Below are 19502 nucleotides of genomic sequence, written 5' to 3' on the forward strand. Positions count from 1 at the left end.
TCCAAATTGGCCCAGACAATATGGGTCATGATCTGGTGTGTAAATTGAATTCTTGGCTTACGCCAACTAGTTTGGTATACTTTAGATTTTCTAGTTTCACAATGTATATTTTCACATCATTAGTAGTTTTTTTTTTCCTTAATAAAGCTTCGTTTTGCAATAAATTTAAATTTACAGAGAAGTGGCAGAGAAAGTATAGTTTCCATATACCCTCTCCCAATTTTCTCTAATGTTAATGTCTTATGTAACTATGGCAAACCTAGAAACTAAGAAATGGATGTTAATATGTTACTGTCAAATGGAGGTTGTACTGAGATTACAGCAGTTTTTCCACAAATGTTCTTTTTCTGTTCCAGGATCTGATCTATTTCATCTTGTCTGAGTTTTTTGGTTTTTGGTTTTTTTTTTTGTTTTTTGTAAAATTCAGTTTTTTAAGGAGGTCATAGACTGTCAGGATTTCATTTGCAGGAGTAATAATCATAGTAAATAAATGGCTCTTTGTAAAGTTGTGTGACTAATGAGTTTCTAAAATGTCTTTGCAGAGATTGCCTTACAACATGTTTCCATGTTCTTCCGGTCAGAACCAAAGTGGGAGGTTGTAGAACCGTTGAAAGACATAGGTGAGAGACCAGCACGTTTATCACATAACAGGGTTCTTGCCATACTTTCCCTGTGGATCCCAAGAAAGCTCTTGTACTTCCTTCCTGCCTACTACTCGAAGATTCAGCCCTTAAGTTTTAATACTCAGTGAACTTCAGCTAGGGCCCCATCAGAGAGCTTGGGTAGAAATAACTTTGAGAACCACTGTTCGTCTTTCATCTCAGCTTTTCATTGATTTCAATATGGAACACTGTTTTCCTTTTGTTTTGTGTTTGCTGCCTTCTTTCATTGTACCCTTTCCCGTATCAACATTATCAATGATTGTCTTGCTGGTTCTATAGAGCTGTGGATAGTATTGCCAAAGCTAGCTTGTTATTTGCCCATGAAATCTTATGTCAATTGTGCAAAAAAAAAAAAAAAATCATGCATCTGTAAACACATCTTTGTTTTTATGGCAGGATGGAGGATAAGGAAAAAATATTTCTTGATGAAGATTAAAAATCAGCCAAAAGAGCGGCTCGTGTTAAGCTGGGTGAGTCAGTTTGTTTCACTTCACTCCCTTCCCAAGAACTGTCGTAAACTGTCCATTTACAACAGCAGAGTTGACCAGAGAATCAGAATTGTGCTGGGCTGTTAAGGAACCACAGAAAAATCTGCTCAGTCCCATATCAAAGCAGAGTTGTTTAAGTTATTTCACTATACATTTTGGTTATATATGGCTTTATTTATGTTTATCTAACTAGTAAATATTTGGAAAGATATGAGAACAGCTGAAACTCTCTGGAATCTCTTTAGGGTTGATAGTTTTGGAGTATGCTTCCAAAGAAAACACTCAAGTATGACTTTATTTTGTCTCTTTGAAGTTCTAGAATACATTTTGTTAATGGAATGAGGTCAAGTTAAGTCCTGGTATCCCTGTGTTTACATACCACCCTCTCCAGAAAGGCCTGGAGGCAGTAAGACTAAGTGTGGTTTGCAGTCATTGTATTTGGACAAGTAAAAACTAAGGGGAAAGACGTAGAAGGAGTTTTTCTTCTGAAAGCCCAGCAGTACCCTGATACTTGCACCAATGTTCCCAGGCTGACCTTGGCCCGGACAAGTACTTGTCAGATAAAGATTTCCAGTGTCTCATCAAACTTCTGCCTTCCTGTTTGGTGAGTACAAATCCTTCTGTTTTTCTCTAATCACAGATTCATGGTGGAGTTGTTTTATTTTGTTTTGTTTTGGCGGTGACATGGACAGAACAGTTGGGAATAATCTATAGACTCAAGCGAGTGGACAGCTATACTGGATTTCCGTTCAGGTTGAAGTTGTAGGTCAAGGGCCGTTTGTAAAGATGTGCATGACATCTCTACAAACCAAGAAACATGAGCATTGAAATAGAGGGTTTTTTTTTAAATGTGTTATAATATTTATTTGAAAGAGAAAAGAGATAATTCTAAAACAGTCCAGGTGTTACAGAAAAGCTGATTTTGAATTGATTTTTTTAAAATTAATTTTATTGCATTATGTGACACAATGTTAAAGGCACTGGGATTCCCCCCACCCCTCCCTGAACCCTCTCCCCATGGTGGATTTCTCCACCTTGCTGCATCACCACAGTTCAAATTCAGTTGAGGTTCTTTCAATGGAAGTATTTACCAAGCATAAAGTCCAGCATCTTATTAACCTAGTGGGTTCAATGATTTCTTGGTGAGACCATCTCTGGTCTGAAGGTAAAGCTGGCAAAGTACCATCCCAATCAATTAGAAGCTCCAACATAACATCAACAACCATTTACAACCTTATGGCATTAATTGACATGGTATTGATTAACAATACGTTAATAGGAAAATGTGGGTTCTTAACTATATCCTGTGACTTCCTCATACACATTTCAATTTTTATTTTTTATTCAACTGGATTCCATACACCTCAAAATGGCTATAGATTACTATTCAGCTGTCTTGTCTTTTTATTTTAGTATTTAGCTGTTTATCATCAGTTTAGGTACAGAACATTTTTTAGGATGGGTGTGCAGAGAAATCCCCAATGCCCCAGTGAGGCGTAACTAATTAGAGGGTTTTTTTTTTTAAGATTTATTTTATTTTTGTTAGAAAAGTGGATTTTACAGAAAGGTGAGACAGAGAGAATGATCTTCCATCCACTGGTTCACTCCCTAAGTGGCCACAGTGGCCAGAGCTAAGCTGGTCCAAAGCCAGGAATCAGGAGTTTTTCCAAGTCTCCTATACAGGTGTTGGGTCCCAAGGCTATGGGTCGTCCTCTACTGCTTTCCCAGGGCACAAGCAGGGAGCTGGATGGGAAGCGGAGCAGCTCACAAACTGGTATCCGTATGGGATCCCAGCTCTTGCAAGGTGAGGATTTATTCACTAAGCCTTTGTACCAGACCCAAAGCAGCCACTTCTTTGAACCTCTTGTTCCTGGTGAGGGTGTTTAGATCAATAGTATTAAAAGAATTATTTGTAGCCTGGGTGAACAGAACTAATATGGATTTAATAATCCAGTTGAAACAAAAGCAAAACAGCCATTTTGCTGTCCAGGTTCCTGCTCTCAAAGGCTAACTGACTTTCAGTGGTAGCTGGCCACATTTATGTTAATTCACAATTTTAACACAAAGCCTTTCAAAAGTATGTTCAAGGGACTGAGTTAGTTTTGATGTTCTTATCTGCATGAAGATACAGAGCCCTAGAATGTGTCACCTGTGGACTGAGCACAGTTGTTCTGACTTGTTTACTTCGCTTGACAAGTTCATTTTTAAGGTGAGACTGTCTTGTCAAGGCAGCAAAAGTAAGCTTTTGATGAGATCCAACATGTGGCCACAAATGTGCTGTGGCCTTTGAGTTTGGTGGTTTGTGTGACCCAGGCTGTTATCTGCTCTAAATTTGCTTTCATGTGCCTTTTAAAAAGAGATGGTACATATATAAGTGTTACATATTTTTAAAATTTAATTTTAATATTTATTAAAAAGTTGAGGGGTTTGTGGTCTTATGTAGGTCTGTGATTAGGATGGGGAGGATCAGAATAGGGGAGAAAGTGGCTAAGATAAATGTTGTCATTTTCCCTCCAGTGTCTGTGGGGCAGGAAGCAAGTGGCACATACAAATTTTTTTAAATGACAAGATACAAGTAAATAAACATAAGAAAATAAAATTCACTTATAATCCCAACCAACAGTGACTATGAACCAAAATATTCAGTTACCATTTGTTTATATGATTGTTTTAAAAAATTATGTGTAGGGCCTGGCACGATAGCATAGTGGTTAAAGTCCTTGCCTTGTACTTGCTGGGATCCCAAATGGTCTCCAGTTCTGGTCCCGGTGGCCCTGCTTCCCATCCAGCTTCCTGCTTGTGGCCTGGGAAAGCTGTTGAGGAGGGCCCAATGCCTTGGGACCCTGCACCTGCGCGGGTGATCGGAAGAACTCCTGGCTTCTGGCTTCAGAATGGCTCAGCTCCGGCCCTTGCCGTCACTTGGGGAGTGAATCATTGGACGGAAGATCTTCCTCTCTCTCTCCTCCTCTGTATGTCCACCTTTCCAATAAAAATAAATAAAAAATTATTGCTTCATTAAAAAAAACAATTTATTTATTTAAAAGAAGCAATTATAGGCAGAGAGAGAGAAACAGAGAGGTCTGATATCCATTAATTCACTCCCCAGATGACTGCACTGGCCAGGACCAAGAAGAAGCCAAGAGCCAGGGCTTCTACCCAATCCTCCACATGTGTGCAGTGTCCCAAGCACTTGAGCCATCTTCCACTGCCTTCCCAGGCACATGGGCAAAGAGCTGGATTGCAAGTGGAGTAGTCACTACTCAAACTGATGCTTATATGGGATGCTGATGCTTCAGGAGCAGCTTAATTCTCTATACTATAATGCCAGCTGCTGTGTATTATTTTAAAACTTGTTTTAACTAATGGTGTATCTTTAACTAATGATGTGTCTTTATAAACTGACATTACCAGTACTGACTGCAAAGAGTGATTATTGCCTCTACCTTAGTTTTTCAGCTGAATTACTAGATATTTGGGTTACCTCCAACTTTTAAAATTTATTTTATTTGTTTGAAAAGCAGAGAGAGAGAAATTTTATGTCTATTGAGTCACTTCCCAGATGGCTGCAGTCAATAACTGGACTGGGCCAGGCCAAAGACAGGAACCTGGAGCTCTGTCAGGGTCTCCTGCATGGAGGAGAACAGCCCGAGTACTTTGGCCATTTTCTTCTGTCTTTCCAGACACACTGGAAGTACAACAACAGGGATTTGAACTGATATTCCAGTATGGGATGTCAGCATCATGAGGCAATTTAATTGGCTGTGCCATAACTCTGGCCCCAACACCTCCAATTTTTTGCTCTTACTGGTTTTTTTTAACAAGCAATTTTAGCTAAACAACTACAACCATTCTTAATGGCTTCACAAAAAAGAATAGGGCCCACCACAGTAGCCTAGTGACTAAAGTCCTTGCCTTGCATGCCTGGGATCCCATATGGGCACCGGTTCATATCCTGGGTGCTCCATTTCCCTTCCTGCTCCCTGCCTGTGGCCTGAAAAAGCGATAGAGGGTGGCCCAAAGCTTTGGGACCCTGAACCTGTGTTGGAGACAAGAAGAAGCTCCTGGTTCCTGGCTTCAGATTGGCTTAGTTCCGGCCATTGCAACCACTTAGGGAGTGAATCAGTAGATGGAAGATCTTTCTCTCTGTCTTTCCTTTTCTTTGTAATTGTGATTTTCCAATAAAAATTTAAAAAAAATAAAGAATAGGTGATATGTAGGGAAGTATTTTGCAATTATATAAATCTTGTTTTTGTGAAACCTGGTTTAAGTATTCCATGTACTTGTCTTTTTTTAAAAAAAAATTATAGTTATTTATTTGAAAGAGCAGGGAGGAAGAAAGAGAGAGAGAGAGATCTTGAATCTTCTGGTTTACTCCTAAAATACCTATGTTAGCTGGGGCTGGGTCAAGCCGAAGCTAGGAACCAGGAATTCAGTCCAGGTCTCTCTGGGCAGAAGGAATCCGAGTACTGAGTCATTGCCTGTGCTTAGAGCGTGTGTTAGCAGGTAGGTGGAACTGTAAGGTGAACCAAGGCTTAAACTCAGACACTGGAATGTGGGATGTGGACATCCTAACTACTGTGCCAAACACCTCCCGACAACATGATTTTGTAACTCCATTGTTCTTTCTGTATCTATTCATTGGTATTCTACCATAAGGAGGAGCTTCCCTTCTTTGCTCTTTGTTTACATTAGTTTGGAACCAAGAATTTTGTAGTTATTTATTGAATTTTTTTCTGTGAAGATAAAGTGTTCAGTTTAAATTGTGTAATGGTTACATAACCTTGTTAATGTTAATATACTGTAAGCTACTGAATCGGGACAGGTGTGTGGCTTAGCAATTAAGGTGCTGGGTAGGATACCCGTCTACTCTGTTTGAGTACCAATGTTCTATCCCCTGCTTGAGCCCTCGATTCCAGATTCCTGCCAGTGCACACTCAGAGAGATAGTAGGTGATGATTCAAGTGGTTGGGTACCTGGCACTCCCATGGGAGACCTAGATTGAATTCCTTGCTGTTGACTCCAGCCCCAACAGTTACAGATGTGTGGCTGAGTAAACTGGCAGATGGGAGTTCTGTCTCAGTCTCTGCTTCCGTGCTTATCAAATAAATAAATAAATCATTTCATGAATATCTTTTTTTTTTTTTAACTTGAGGGGCAAGTGTTGTGTTGTGATGGTAAAGCTGCTGCTTGTGATGCTGGCATCCCATATGGGTGCCAGTTCAAGTTCTAGCTGCTGCACTTCTGATCCAGCTCCCTGCTCATGGTCCTGAAAAAACAATGGAAAATGGCATCAAGTACCTGGGTCCCTGCCATCCATTTGGGAGATACAAAAGAAGCTCCTGGAATTAAAAAAATGATCTTATTTCAGTATGAAAGAAAATTGAAATACATGCATAATTTTTCCATAATCGTCACGTTCATGAACTTTTTAAAAGTTTGTTTGTATATGATTTCTACCTCAATAAAATGGTTAAAAACTCAACAATAACCATTAAAATGTGATATTCGGGAGAAGCCTTGCATTGGGTTACATGTTTTCCCAGGCATACCCGTCCACCCCCCATTATACATGCCAGGACTCCAAATACCCTACATAGCCCAGCTCCCATGGGTTTCAATTTGCATGTTATTCTGAGCTAATGCACACTTCTGGAGCCAGGCTGTTAGTGTAACGAAAATTCCAGGTTATCTGAGGACTGTGCTTCCAGACATGAAGTACTTTGCCTTTTCCCCACCCTCCTTGGTTGACGTCAGTATCTCCATGTGAGGACACTGAATCATCGTGCTGCAAACTTGTGGGCGGGTAGGAGGGATTCTTGCTGTCTGTGTCAGCAAAGTGCTGAGATGCTGCTTTGGCTTGTTCTCTGGCTGTGGTGCTCAATGACTTGGCACCACAATAATAATGTGAATACTAGGGAAAGCCGTGTGAGCAAAGACATGTTCATCTTGGTCCTAAGTTGGTGGTTCCCAGATTTGACTGTGCTCATGACCGATTCACAGAGGCAGAAGATTGAAACCTTTATTCTAAAACCTCAGACTTCTCTCTACTTTTTACCTGTACAATGAGGCTGCACAGGCCAAAGCAGAGACATTCACATCCACATGGGTTACCCACTTCCTGTGTCACCACAGTGTGTATCACTCCCCACATCTAAAGGAGGGTGAAGTACTTGTTAAAACTTGAAAATACCATGCAGCTGGGGAATGTCATCACATTTATATATATTACTAAATCAGCTTTGGCTCCCATATAATGAGATGGGTCCCTATAAAAAAAATCAGTATAAATTTCATTTTTGTTTTGTTTTGTTTTGGCAGCATCCTAACATCTACCGGGTTACTTTTGCCACAGCCAGTGAGTCTTCAGCATTGCTAATTAGGATGTTTAATGAAAAAGGAACTTTGAAGGATCTGATCTACAAGGTACTTGGGGCACAAGTTCACGGACATGAAGAAGCTCTCAAGTCCCATTAAAAGCTGTTGTGTGGTGCTCTAGCCCTAAGGTTCCAGAATTAGGGCACTCCCTGAGGTTTTACTTTGGTTTTGATTTTATTTAAAATTTGTCTTTATTTTAGCAGTAAGACTGGATGGTTAAAAAAAATGTTCCTTTCCCTCTGAATATTTAATGATTACATCCATTATGTAAGCTGCTCTCTTAAGTCTGTGTCTTGTACTTAATAAAGTTGTACTAATGATATGCAAGCTGTTGGAATCTGCTGATGTCAAAATCAGAGGGAAGAGGGACTAGAAGAGGGACAGAAACCTGACCAAATACACATTGTTGTTGAAAACCCACATCCTTCTTGAGGGTTGGCCAGCCCTGCACCCTTGGCCCTGTGGCGCCCAGTGTGCTCAGGGAGCCTGGGTGCGGATTTTGGCTTCCTTGCCACCTTCATATGTGTCCTCTGTCTTTTCCCAAAGGCGAAACCAAAGGACCCATTCCTAAAAAAGTACTGCAATCCTAAAAAGATCCAGGGCCTTGAACTCCAGCAAATAAAAACATATGGACGGCAAATACTAGAGGTAAGAGATACTTAGTTTTTGCTTAAATTACATTGGAATTTCATCCACGGTTGCATAATTCTTTTGGAGAAATTCCCAGGGAATATCCAAAATTGCTAATGTTGTCTGAGTACGTATGCACTAATATCGCAAGGTCATATTTACACCATTTGGCAAGTAATTGAGATGAAGGTGGGAATAATTTAGATGCACAGGCTTCTGAGAGCTTGGCACTGGCATTATGACACAGCAAGTTTAGACCCCCACTTCATTTGCTCCGCCAGCTTCCCACATTGGAGTACTTGGGGTCAGATCTCACCTTCACTTCCCACACAGCTTCCTGCTGGTAATTACTCTTGGAAGCAAATGATGATAGCTGAAGGACTCCCGATTACAGTTCTCTGCTAATGCACCTGGGAAATAGCAAGCGATGGTGCAAGTATTTGAATTCGTGCCACCCATGTCAGAGACTTAGACTGAGTTCTAGCCTCCTGGCTTCGACTCAGCCAACTCTCAGCTGTTGGGTACATTTGGGGAATGGTGAACCTGTGGATGGAAGACCTGTCTTGCTTTACTTCTTCCTCTCCATTTCTGTTGATCAGTCACTGTGCCTTTCAAATAAATAGAAGGACAGACTTTTAAAAGTAAATGCAAAGTAACTAAATAAATAAATGCAAAGTTACTTTAAGTTATTTTTTAAAAATTTTCAAAATCTTTTGCTATTAGACTAATTGAGTATTTGCTTTTTGAAGAACTTTATTGTGCATTTTCCAACTGTTAGGTTATTTTGTATTGATCTTTGTCTCCATGGCAGAATGTTTGGTTTTGTTATGTCACCCACAATTCCAGAGGGCTCCCTACAGAACCAGCAGTGGAAGCCTTTCCCCAGTCATCCTCTAGACCAGGAGTGGGAAATTCTTTCCTTCCGCCAAGAACCATTTTACATTTATAACATCATTTGTGGACCATGCAAAATGATCAACTTAAAAACTAGCCTGCTCTAGAGTTACTGAATTTTAAATCTTGAGTCCTGCCTGTGGTTGCCTTGGTAGGCCCAGACCAAGTGGTTTCATCGGCCTTGTGCAGCCTGCAGGCTAGACATTGCCCTCCCCTGCTATAGACCACATTCTCTGTGCATCTCCAACCCTATCAGCATAAGTGTAATTCTCTCCCATGTTATGTGTATGAGCTCTTCAAATTGTGTATCTGTGCTATGATACAAGGGTATTTCAAAAGGCTTACAAACAAATGGAATTTAAAGACATTTTTAAAGTTCATGCTTATTTTTCCATAATATGCATTTTCTATGAACTTTTTGAAGACCCCTTCGAAAATTTTTTCAATATTTTATTTACTTAATTTGAAAGACAGATTTACAGAGAGAGAGAGAGAGAAAGAGGGATACAGAGGTCTTCCACTACAGGCTTACTTCTCAGATGGCTACAGTGATCAGGACTGGGGTAGGTGGAAGCCAGGAGCCAGGATTTTCTCTCTCTCTTTTTCTTTTTTTTAAGATTTATTTATTTTTATTGGAAAGTCAGATTTTACAGAGAGGAGAGACAGAGAGAAAGACCTTCCATCTGCTGATTCACTCCCCACGTGGTTGCAATGGCCAGAGCTGAGCCAATTCAAAGCCAGAGACCAGGAGTCTCTTCTGGGTCTCCCATGTGGGTGCAAGGTCCCAAGTTTTTGGGCTGTTCTCCACCACTTTCTCAGGTCACAAGCAAGGAGCTGGGAGGAAAGTGGGGCAGCCACGATACAAACTGGCACCCATATGGGATTCAGGCACATGCAAGGTAAGTACTTTAGCTGCTAGGCTGCTGTGCCAGGCCCGATAGATTTGACTTTTTTCCCTAGAAATCTCCCTAGTGACTTGTTTGATTTTTTTTTTCTTTTTAATATTTTAACCTTAGGGACTGGTGTGATGGCTCAATGGCTAAGTCTTCTCCTTGCAAGTGCCAGGATCCCGTATGGACTCTGGCTTATATCCTGGCTGCTCCACTTTCCATCTAGCTCCCTACTTGTGGCCTAGGAAAGAGGTAGAGGATATCCCAAAGCCTTGGGACCCTGCACCCACATGAGAGACCTGGAAGAGCTCCTACCTCTTGGCTTTTGGATCAGCTCAGCTCCGGCCATTTCAGCCACTTGAGGAATGAATTGGGAATAAAATATCATTCTCTTTGTCTCTCCTACTCTCTGTAAAGCTGCCTTTTCAATAAAAATAATTTTTTAAATCTTTAAAAATATATTGACCTTGGGCCCGGTGCAATGCTCTAGCGGCTAAAGTCCTTGCCTTAAACACACCAAGATCCCATATGGGCGCCGGTTCTAATCCCGGCAGCTACACTTCCCACCCAGCTCCCTGCTTGTGGCCTGGGAAAGCAGTCAAGGAGGCCCAAGGCCTTGGGGCCCTGCACCTGTGTGGGAGACCTGGAGGAAGTTCCTGGCTCCTGGCTTTTGCCTTTAGATTGGTGCGGCACCAGCTGTTGCGGTCACTTGGGGAGTAAATGATCGGACGGAAGATCTTCCTCTCTCTCCTCTCTGTATATCTGACTTTGTAATAAAATAAATAAATCTTTTAAAAATATATATTGACCTTAAAAATAAACAAACATAAAAGCAAAACCCAGAGTTGAAGCTGTTGGATACCTAAGCACGTTGTAGGGAGAATGTTACCTATGCATGTTTTCTAACAGGTTTTAAAGTTTCTGCATGACAAGGGATTCCCTTATGGGCACCTTCATGCCTCCAACGTGATGCTCGAAGGAGACACTTGCCGGCTGCTAGACCTTGAGAATTCCTTACTGGGTCTGCCTTCCTTCTACCGATCTTACTTCTCACAGTTCCGGAAAATCAATGTAAGTGGTGGAAGTACTGATGTACTGATGCAACAGGCTCATTCTGAGATGTGCCCATGACTATGGCTGAAATGTGTGTTTAACACAGAAGGGCTTCTTGGGTAGGCTTTGCCCATGTGCCATGCTTCTCCCCTGGAGTATTGCTGCTTTTCTCAGGGGTTAAGTTACAAGCACTTAGATCAAGGAGACAGTAGAATCATTGACTGGAGGACACCAGAGGGTACCATCATGACCTTATTGAGTACTCACAAAAGTGTTCTGAAAGGGTTAGGTGTGGGACTGTTCTAGGGGTAGTTTCTCATTGGAGGCCTGGAACAAGAGCATTGGAGTTCCCAAAGCTTAACTGAAGGATGACCATGCCACTGCTCTCTTTCTTCCACAGACCTTGGAAAGTGTGGACATCCACTGCTTTGGCCACTTACTGTATGAAATGACTTACGGACGACCACCAGACTCAGTGCCTGTAGACTCCTTCCCTCCTGCACCATCCATGGCTGTGGGTCAGTATGGGGCTTGGAGGGGTCTCTGGGCCCTTCTAACCAGCTGAGCTACTCACCTTCCTTACAGAGTTCAGGAAAGCCCCAAAGAAGTTGTTGTTGTCCATAGCTAAAAATTTCTATCTAATTTAGCTGTTTATTGTTGCTGTGTTTTAAAGATTTATTGATTTATTTGGAAGACAATGACGAAGAAAGAGAGGGGAAGACAGAAAGAACGAGATTTTTCCATGTGCTATGCTAGTTCACTCCCCAGAAGGCTGTCAGGAACTCCAGCTTGGTCTCCCATGTGGGTGACAGGAGCTCAGATACTTGGACTGTCTTTAGTTTCTTCCCAGACACATTCACAAGGAGCTATAAGAGACATGGGCTAGCTGTGTCTCAATCCCAGGGCTCATAAGTAATGCCAGCATTACAGGCAGCAGCTGAGCTCACTGTATGACAACATCTTCCCCTATTTAAAAATAGATCAGATTTGAGTAGTTTCCTTGACTATACTTCCACAAAAAAAGAGGGTAGTTTGTTCTATGAAGCCATTAGAGGATTCTCTGTAAACAGCATCAGACTTATGAAAGCAGATGGATAGAAATAGAACTATGGTTAACATGAGTATGATGCAGGAGCCAGCGTTGGGCAACTTCAAGCCAATCTTGAGGCCTCAGACAGGTGCCAGGACTGAAGGCTAGTGTGAAACTTGCAAGGTGCAAGAGAGCCCTAGACTAGAAGCCTGGCACAGGCAGAGTGGCACAGGTGGGAGTGTAGATGTCTAGACCGATTGGATCCAGCATTACCTGAGATTATAAGGGCACCCAGCAGGCAGTGGGAGGTACCTTTAGGAAGAACCAGTGTGGAATCAGCCAGGAATCCTTTCATTCCCCCTACTCTCAGCCCAGAACTCATGGTGGGGCAGACGGGAGGGCAGGAGGCTCTTGAATTGCTGAGCCTTGGAGGTATGCAGGTCAAATCTCTACAAGGCAGGCAGTGCCAGAGACTATTCTGAATTGAGTTTAAACAACCAGAACTGAACAGTGAGCTGTGGGTAGAAAAGTCTGGCTGCTCTTGCTTATAGCACCCAGAGTGTTAGATTGACAAAATGGCAACAGCTGGCTGGAGATGAAAACAGGCAGGCAGCAAGCTGTCTTTCAAATTCAGAGTTGTACTCCTGTGTAGTGTTTACTTCTCCTTATAGCAACAAACACTTTTATGAATGATACCATGACTCGTCTCAGATGATCTTTGGAATCTCTTTGGCTTTCTGTCAGCACATGGTCTCTGAAGCATTTCTTCTGAGTCGTGGGTAACCCCAGTGTTGCTGGCCCTCCTCTCCCCAACGTGTGCCATCTGTCTGTGTGAGGAGTTTTGACACTGTCCTGGTGAACTTGCAGACAGTGGCTGCAAGGCAGTGTCAAACTTTTCATCACCAAGTGGGTTTGCCAGCATGGTTCCGTGGAACTAAAATGCGTATCTGTTCATTTCAAGTGGCCGTGTTGGAGTCTACGCTGTCTTGTGAAGCCTGTAAAAATGGCATGCCCACCGTCTCCCGGCTCTTACAGATGCCGTAAGTCACTCCTGCGCGTTGTTGTAATCGTGACGGCCATGTCAAGCACCGTGCTGCTGTGTCCCAGCTCCTAATACTCTAGTAAAGACTTGGGCACTGTCCCTGCAGAGTCAAAGTGACTCATGCTGGCTGATGTTCGGCTCTCCTCCTTCTGTGACCACTCCGCTCTGGTCTACTCCTACCTGACCGTTTTCCTAGAGGGTCATTCTGCCGCATGCCTCTCCTCTGTCACCATGTTGGCATTGTATGCATGTGTTTGTGGCAACCGCTCTCCCTCCTGGCCTCGTCTGAGCTCACCAGTCAGTTCCAGGCTCTGGGTAGCCCACAGCTCACAGGAGCTCAGAAGGGCTACTCTCCCCAAGGAGGGCCAGGACTTTCTGGGCTCTCCTGGTTTTGTCAGTTCATTTTCTCACTAAGAGTGAGTGGACATCTGGCATGTGCCAGGCACTGTGCTAGGGCTGATTCTCTTTTAGAGGGTCAGGAGTAGTTTTTTGGAGCAATCGACATGGTGCTTGGGGCGCCTATCCTGTAGCTGCCTTTTCTGTCCCTTTCTGGAGAGGCAGCAGTTGTTTGGGGGTCCAGAAAAACCAACAAGCAGGTAGATGCCAGCTTCACCAGGTCCACTGGGGGGAGCCTGAACGTGTCTCCTCTTTTCTGGAAGCAGTTTCCTGAACTATAAGAGGGAGACAGTGACTGAAATGGTTGAATGAAATGATTGCTGGTGTGTGCCAGGCACTTCGCAACACTGTTGCCGATTCCTGCCAATTCAGCTTCTTCAGTTTCCCCCACCAAGAGGCATGTAGCACACAGGTACCTTGGCCATCCCAGCTTGTGGAAGAACAGGTAAACTCAGGAAGTCTAGCAGGAGCAAACTGGGATGAGAGAGTTCAGAGGAGGTGGTGGTAACTTGGGATTCTTTACTTGTTTTCTCCCACAGGAGTTTCAAAAAGGGCCTACTCCGGGCTCTCCTAGGACCAGAGAGGGGTGTGCTAGATAGGAGAGGCAGACCCCTGTCCCATGAACAGAGCAGTGCCATTTCACCAACACACCCATTAGTAACAGTGTGAGCACGGAAAGACAGATCTAGTTTGAAAGCAAAACCATTTCCTCAGGAACTTATAGATCAAAGTGCACCTGCGGTTAGGGGCAACCTGCACATGGGGGGCCGCATTCATGCTCCGCTAATCTTGAAGCTCTTGGATTTTTGTCCCAGTCCTCCAACTCTTTCTTCCCTGCGAGCTTCAGCCTTAAGAAAAGCTCTGGGAGAGATGGGAATGCTCAGTCCCAGATCATCCTGGAGGAGAGAAGCTTGTGGGTTCTTCTCGTGATGGATTTGTTGTCTCTAAGAGGGGGGATGATCCACTGGGGCACTACCCAACCAACCGTTTAAATTCTAAGACCTGTTTTCTGCAAAAGGGTTAGGAGTTCCCTGTTCTCTGTTTTGTTTAATAGCATTCTTTTGAATGGAAAGTTCTAAATGTTCCTGCTGTATATGTGTATATATATATATTTTTTCAATAAAATATGAGAAACAAGAAAGTGGTTTTCTTCTTAGACTGCAATCAGGACAATTGCTTTCAATATGTATGAACACTTTTACTTTCTTGAGTTTTACAAGGCAGGGTGGGGTTGGGGGAGAAAAATGTATTGTGTGTTCCAAAAATTGTTTACAATGTTTCTGGATGTTACCATTTGCAGCCTTTCTTTTTCCCCTCCCTCTAAAAGGAAAAAGAAAAAAAAAGAAAAACAGGTTGCCCATGAAGGGGAAATGACCCCCGAGCTTGCATCTGACCCCGCACCCGGTGTGAGGTGGTGCGGTGTAGGGTCCTGGGGAAGGGAGACCGCTGAGGCCAAAGGTGTCAGAATCTGCTTGGCTGCTATTCTGAGAGTCCAGTAGTTCATAAAAATCTTTTTTTATTTGTTTCTTTTCTTTACAGATTATTCAATGATGTCTTACTAACCACATCTGAAAAGCCACAGTTTAAGGTAAACCAAATCGATTTTGTTTGTTTGTTTGTTTGTTTTTGCTGCTGCTTTCTGGGCATGTTAGCAGGGAGCTGGATTGAAAGTGGAACAGCCATGGCTTGAATTGGCAATTATATGGGATGCCAATGCCACAGGCCACAGCTTAACCTTTGAACCAAAACACCAGTTCCCTACTGCCCTTTGTTGAACATCCTGTCCTTTCCTCATTGTGCTCTTGGCACCCTGGTCAAAGAGCATTTGACCATACACACAAGGGTTTAGTTCTAGGCCCTCTGTTCTGTTCCAATAGCCTGTCTTTATGTCAATGGTACAATGATTTTGATTACTGTTTCTAGGTAACAGGTTTAAAAGTCAGTAAATGTGAGGCCTACAGTTGTGTTGTTCTCTTTCCAAGATTGTGTTATTTGGAATACATATTTAAGTTGTGTGTGTTTGTTACTAAAACATGCTGGATAGGTGCCTGTTGAACCCCCCAAACGTGGCTGGAGTAGGATCCAAGTGGACAGCTGCGCCTGGCTTTATTCCAGATGACCTCCTCCTAGGCAATCAGCTGCCCCTTCACTGACTCCACGACTTTACAGAGTCACCAGCCACTTTATTCAATGGGTTATGTGCTTTCCCATCTTTTCAGATCCCCACCAAGTTAAAAGAAGCATTGAGAATTGCCAAAGAATGTATAGAGAAGAGACTCGTAGAAGAACAGAAGCAGGTAACTTAGTCATTGTTGTTCGCTGTCCTTTCGAGGCTGGCAGCAGTTGGCCTCTGGCACACCACGGACTCCCTCCACACCTCGTGCATCCAGGCTCACACTGCGGCAGGTGCTTCACATTTCTGCCCTTGGGGACTCTGGCTGGGGAACATCGAGCATGTCCACAACAGGTGGTCTGTGTTGGTCATCAGGGCCTGCCCAGTGGAGGTGGCTCAGCACATACCTGCCCTGTTCTCTTCATCTGTGAAACAAAGGCAAGAGGCAGTAGGGGAGCGAGGAGGACCCTCAGCCTCTGACATACTCTCCTGTTATATCCAGGCCCCAGACAGAGAGAGAAGGGCTGAGCAAGGAAAGATTGTTTTTCTTTGTTTTTGTCTAACTAATTTGATTCAGCAAAACTTTCTGGAGAAGACTTTGAGCAGGAAGCTGCTGGACGCAGCATGTGCTGACCTTTGTGGTGGCTTGTGATCTCTTTTAAGATTCATCAGCATCGGAGACTGACAAGAGCTCAGTCACACCATGGATCTGAGGAAGAGAGGAAAAAGAGGAAGATTTTAGCACGAAAGGTGAGACCAGCATCCCTTTGAATTCTTGACCACCTATGATAAGAGTTCTGAGTTAACCAGGCACATTTTCCAAATGCATTTATTAAGATTTACTTAATCAGGCATGGCACAATAGCCTAGCGGCTAAAGTTCTCACCTTGAACGCACCAGGAACCCATATGGGCACCGGTTCTAATCTCAGCAACCACGGTTCCCATCCAGCTCCCTGCTTGTGGCCTGGGAAAGCAGTCAAGGATGGCCCAAAGCCTTGGGACCCTGCACCTGCGTGGAAGACCCAGATGAAGCTCCAGGTTCCTGGCTTCGGATTTGCGCAGCTCCAGCTGTTGCAGCCACTTGGGAAATGTGAACCATCAGATGGAAGATCTTCCTCTCTTTCTCTCCTCCTCTCTGTATATCTGCCTTTCCAATGAAAATAAATAAGTCTTAAAAAAATTTTTTACTTAGTAATGTGGTCAAGGGAAAAGGAGAGACAGAAGGAGAGATCTTCCATCTGCTTGTTTTTTGCTCAGATGGTGGCAGCAGCCTGATCTGGGCCAGTCCTAAGCCAGGAGCCTGGAACTCCATCCAGGTCTTCTATGTGGGTGGCAAGACACAAATATTTGGCCATCTTTTGCTGCCTTCCTAGGTGCATTGGCAGGAAGCTGAATCAGAAGCAGAGCAGCCAAGGCTTGAACCGGTAGTTCAGCATGGAATGCCGACTTCATAAGCATTGGCTTAACTCACTGCACTGCAACAACAGTCCAGGATAGTACACATTAAATGACAGAGCTTGTGCTGTAGCTGTTTGAAATGAAAATTATTTCCAGATGACTAGTTTGCAGCTTTTAAAAAAAGGAGTCAGATAATATCAGCAGAGAAATGGACCATGGGGTTTCCTGGCTCACTGGGTTTGCTTGTGGCATATTGTGACTGGAAGAAATGGTTGCCTGAGTCCGTGAGGTCAGCACTCTGGAGTCTGGGCCTGTGGCTTCTTCCCCGGCTCACGTTGTGAGACTGGATAAGACCTTGTCTGTGACTGTATGTCTTGAAAGTAGTTTCATTCTAATTCCCAACTTCATGTATGTGTGTATGTTTTTTTTTTCTTTCTCCCCTCCCCACTTTTTATTCATAAAGAAGTCAAAACGATCTGGGATTGAAAATAATGAGGAGCAGTCCACAAAGCACAACTCCAATAACTCAGGTAACTAATTGTTTATAGACTGCAGTGGGGCTCCGGCACCTGGGAGATTGGAGGGAGTCCAGAGGTCATGGCACCTGCTGGCCAGTGTGCTAATGACCGCAGAGAACAAGAACAGTGTCCCCGCACCCACGGCAGCGTGGCAACATTCACCTTCAGCCATCAGGCACAGGAAAGGGACACAGAGGTTGTCAGGTGCTCAAGGTGGCCACCCTCTCAGCTGAAGACATAGGAGGCATAGCCATGAAAGATGCACAGATTCAACTTCAAAATGCTAGCCCTTCTGTTGCTAGCTAGAGTCTGCTGAGCAGAAATGACTGTGGACCTTGCTCTCTGTCCCCATATGCTTGGAGGGATGTACCCTCATGCGTGGATGAAAGGGAGGACTCGAGGGATGTGGGGTAGGCAAGAAGCGTCATTTCAGAAAGGAGCACCATCCTCTGTCAGCAGCCTTTACTGCCTCTCCCAGCTGCCCCTTGCTCTGCCTTGCTGGTTTTGGGTTTGAGTGTCACCTTCTGTGGAAATCATCGCCACACAGAGTGATCCTTGGGGGCCTTCCTGTCCTTGCAGCAGAGGAGTCTGTGGAGTGGAGTTGCATGGGGAGAAGGGAAGGTTTCCTCTTTATGCTGACAGCCTTGGCTCAGTCCTAGCAGCCTTGAAAAGGGGAGGTCTTGGGGGAGAATAGGGAGGCCAGGTTGAGGATTAGCTAATTAGACATTTGGTAGGGGGAAGTCCTAGCAAAGGCAGAGAAGCCAAAGATGCAAAAGTAGTAGGTGGTGAGAAGGCCGAGGGGAAGCAGCCAGGGCCCTCCAACAGCCTCGAGGGGAAGAGGCAGGCCTGTTTAAAAGCAGGAGCCCAGGGAAGAGGCAGGCCTGTTTAAAAGCAGGAGCCAAGGAGGACACTGAGAGTGTCCCCAGGCTGTACCTGGGCCTTCCTGTGCAGTCTGCAGGCAGGCTGCCTGCCTGGCACTGCAGGAGAGCCGGGGAGGTGTGTCACATGGTTAGGCTGCAGCCCCAAGAGCTGGGCTAGCCACAGGTGGTGGGGTGGGCAGAGAAAGTCCCTGGGTTCCACAAAGAAGGGGAACATCCTGTTGACACCACTGTGGAAAGCTATAAGGTAGAGGCAGAATGGGAGACCCCAGCGAGGACCGAAGCAAGCTCGTGTCATGGCCGGCAGTTAGGTTCAAGCTTGGAAGTCTAGTTTCTCCACAGATCCAGCATTATCATTAGGCGGAGACTCATGTCTCCAACAGGCATGCCTCTTTGGCAGTCATGCAGCGGCTACTTTCTCAGGCAAAAAGCCTGACTCTGTGCTGCCCCTGTTTGTGAGAGGATGCCTGCCTGCAAAGCCAGTGCCCTCCAGGCTCCAAGGCATGCGCCTGCTCTCTGGAAGCTTCGGCAGGTGCAGTATTGTTGGGAGCGTGCAAACCACTTCCAGCCCCTACCAGAACCACAGGCGTGTCTTCTCCCTACGCAGCTCTGCTGACACTTTGGACTTTGCCTCCTCTTCCAAGAAATGCCTCTCATGTTTTAGAGGAGCCACGGGAGTGTTACGGTATTGGAAGGGCACTAAAGGTGGAGGCAGGTGTCATTTAATCAGGGCATTTCTTATCATGCTTGGTACCCATGAGGCAGCCACACATCCTGTGGGACAGCAGAAGGCTCAGCTGGGGCAGTTGGTCATGAATTCTCAAGCGAGTGACAGCAGCCCTCCCTCTGGGTGTGCGTGGAAGGTGACATTATCAAATCCCTGTGTGAGGCTGGTATAGGAACTTCTAGACCAGGCTAGGAGAGTATTTTTTTGGATTTCACTGTAGTGAGAAAATACCAAGAACTTGAGAACCTCTCAGGTAGGAGTAGATCATTAAGTGAACAAAAGGAATATATAATTTCTGAATGGGATTTCAGGCATTATTTTTATATAAATAAGGATTTATTTACTGTAAAGGCATAGGAAAACTACATGCTGAGCAGACTGACCTTCTCTAATTGAATGTCCATAA

The 19502-nt window shown here is 44.2% G+C and overlaps 1 protein-coding gene across 25 annotated transcripts in view; it reads left to right on the top strand.

The window, feature by feature from the left end:
• PXK (PX domain containing serine/threonine kinase like) overlaps positions 1-19502 on the top strand; it is a 71205-nt gene that overhangs the window by 42174 nt on the left and 9529 nt on the right. For all 25 annotated transcript variants that reach the window (XM_040994706.1, XM_040994728.1, XM_040994704.1 and 22 more), the window contains 12 exons: positions 543-620; positions 1059-1132; positions 1680-1754; positions 7469-7573; positions 8072-8173; positions 10849-11010; positions 11393-11510; positions 12984-13062; positions 15000-15048; positions 15680-15757; positions 16237-16323; positions 17437-17503. In XM_040994706.1, coding sequence (XP_040850640.1) covers positions 543-620; positions 1059-1132; positions 1680-1754; positions 7469-7573; positions 8072-8173; positions 10849-11010; positions 11393-11510; positions 12984-13062; positions 15000-15048; positions 15680-15757; positions 16237-16323; positions 17437-17503 — 1074 coding nt within the window. The remainder of the gene's footprint in view (positions 1-542; positions 621-1058; positions 1133-1679; positions 1755-7468; positions 7574-8071; positions 8174-10848; positions 11011-11392; positions 11511-12983; positions 13063-14999; positions 15049-15679; positions 15758-16236; positions 16324-17436; positions 17504-19502) is intronic.

The sequence above is a fragment of the Ochotona curzoniae genome, unplaced genomic scaffold (assembly GCF_017591425.1).
Source record: "Ochotona curzoniae isolate NIBS_2020 unplaced genomic scaffold, NIBS_Ocur_1.0 contig_908, whole genome shotgun sequence".
Classification (NCBI taxonomy): domain Eukaryota; kingdom Metazoa; phylum Chordata; class Mammalia; order Lagomorpha; family Ochotonidae; genus Ochotona; species Ochotona curzoniae.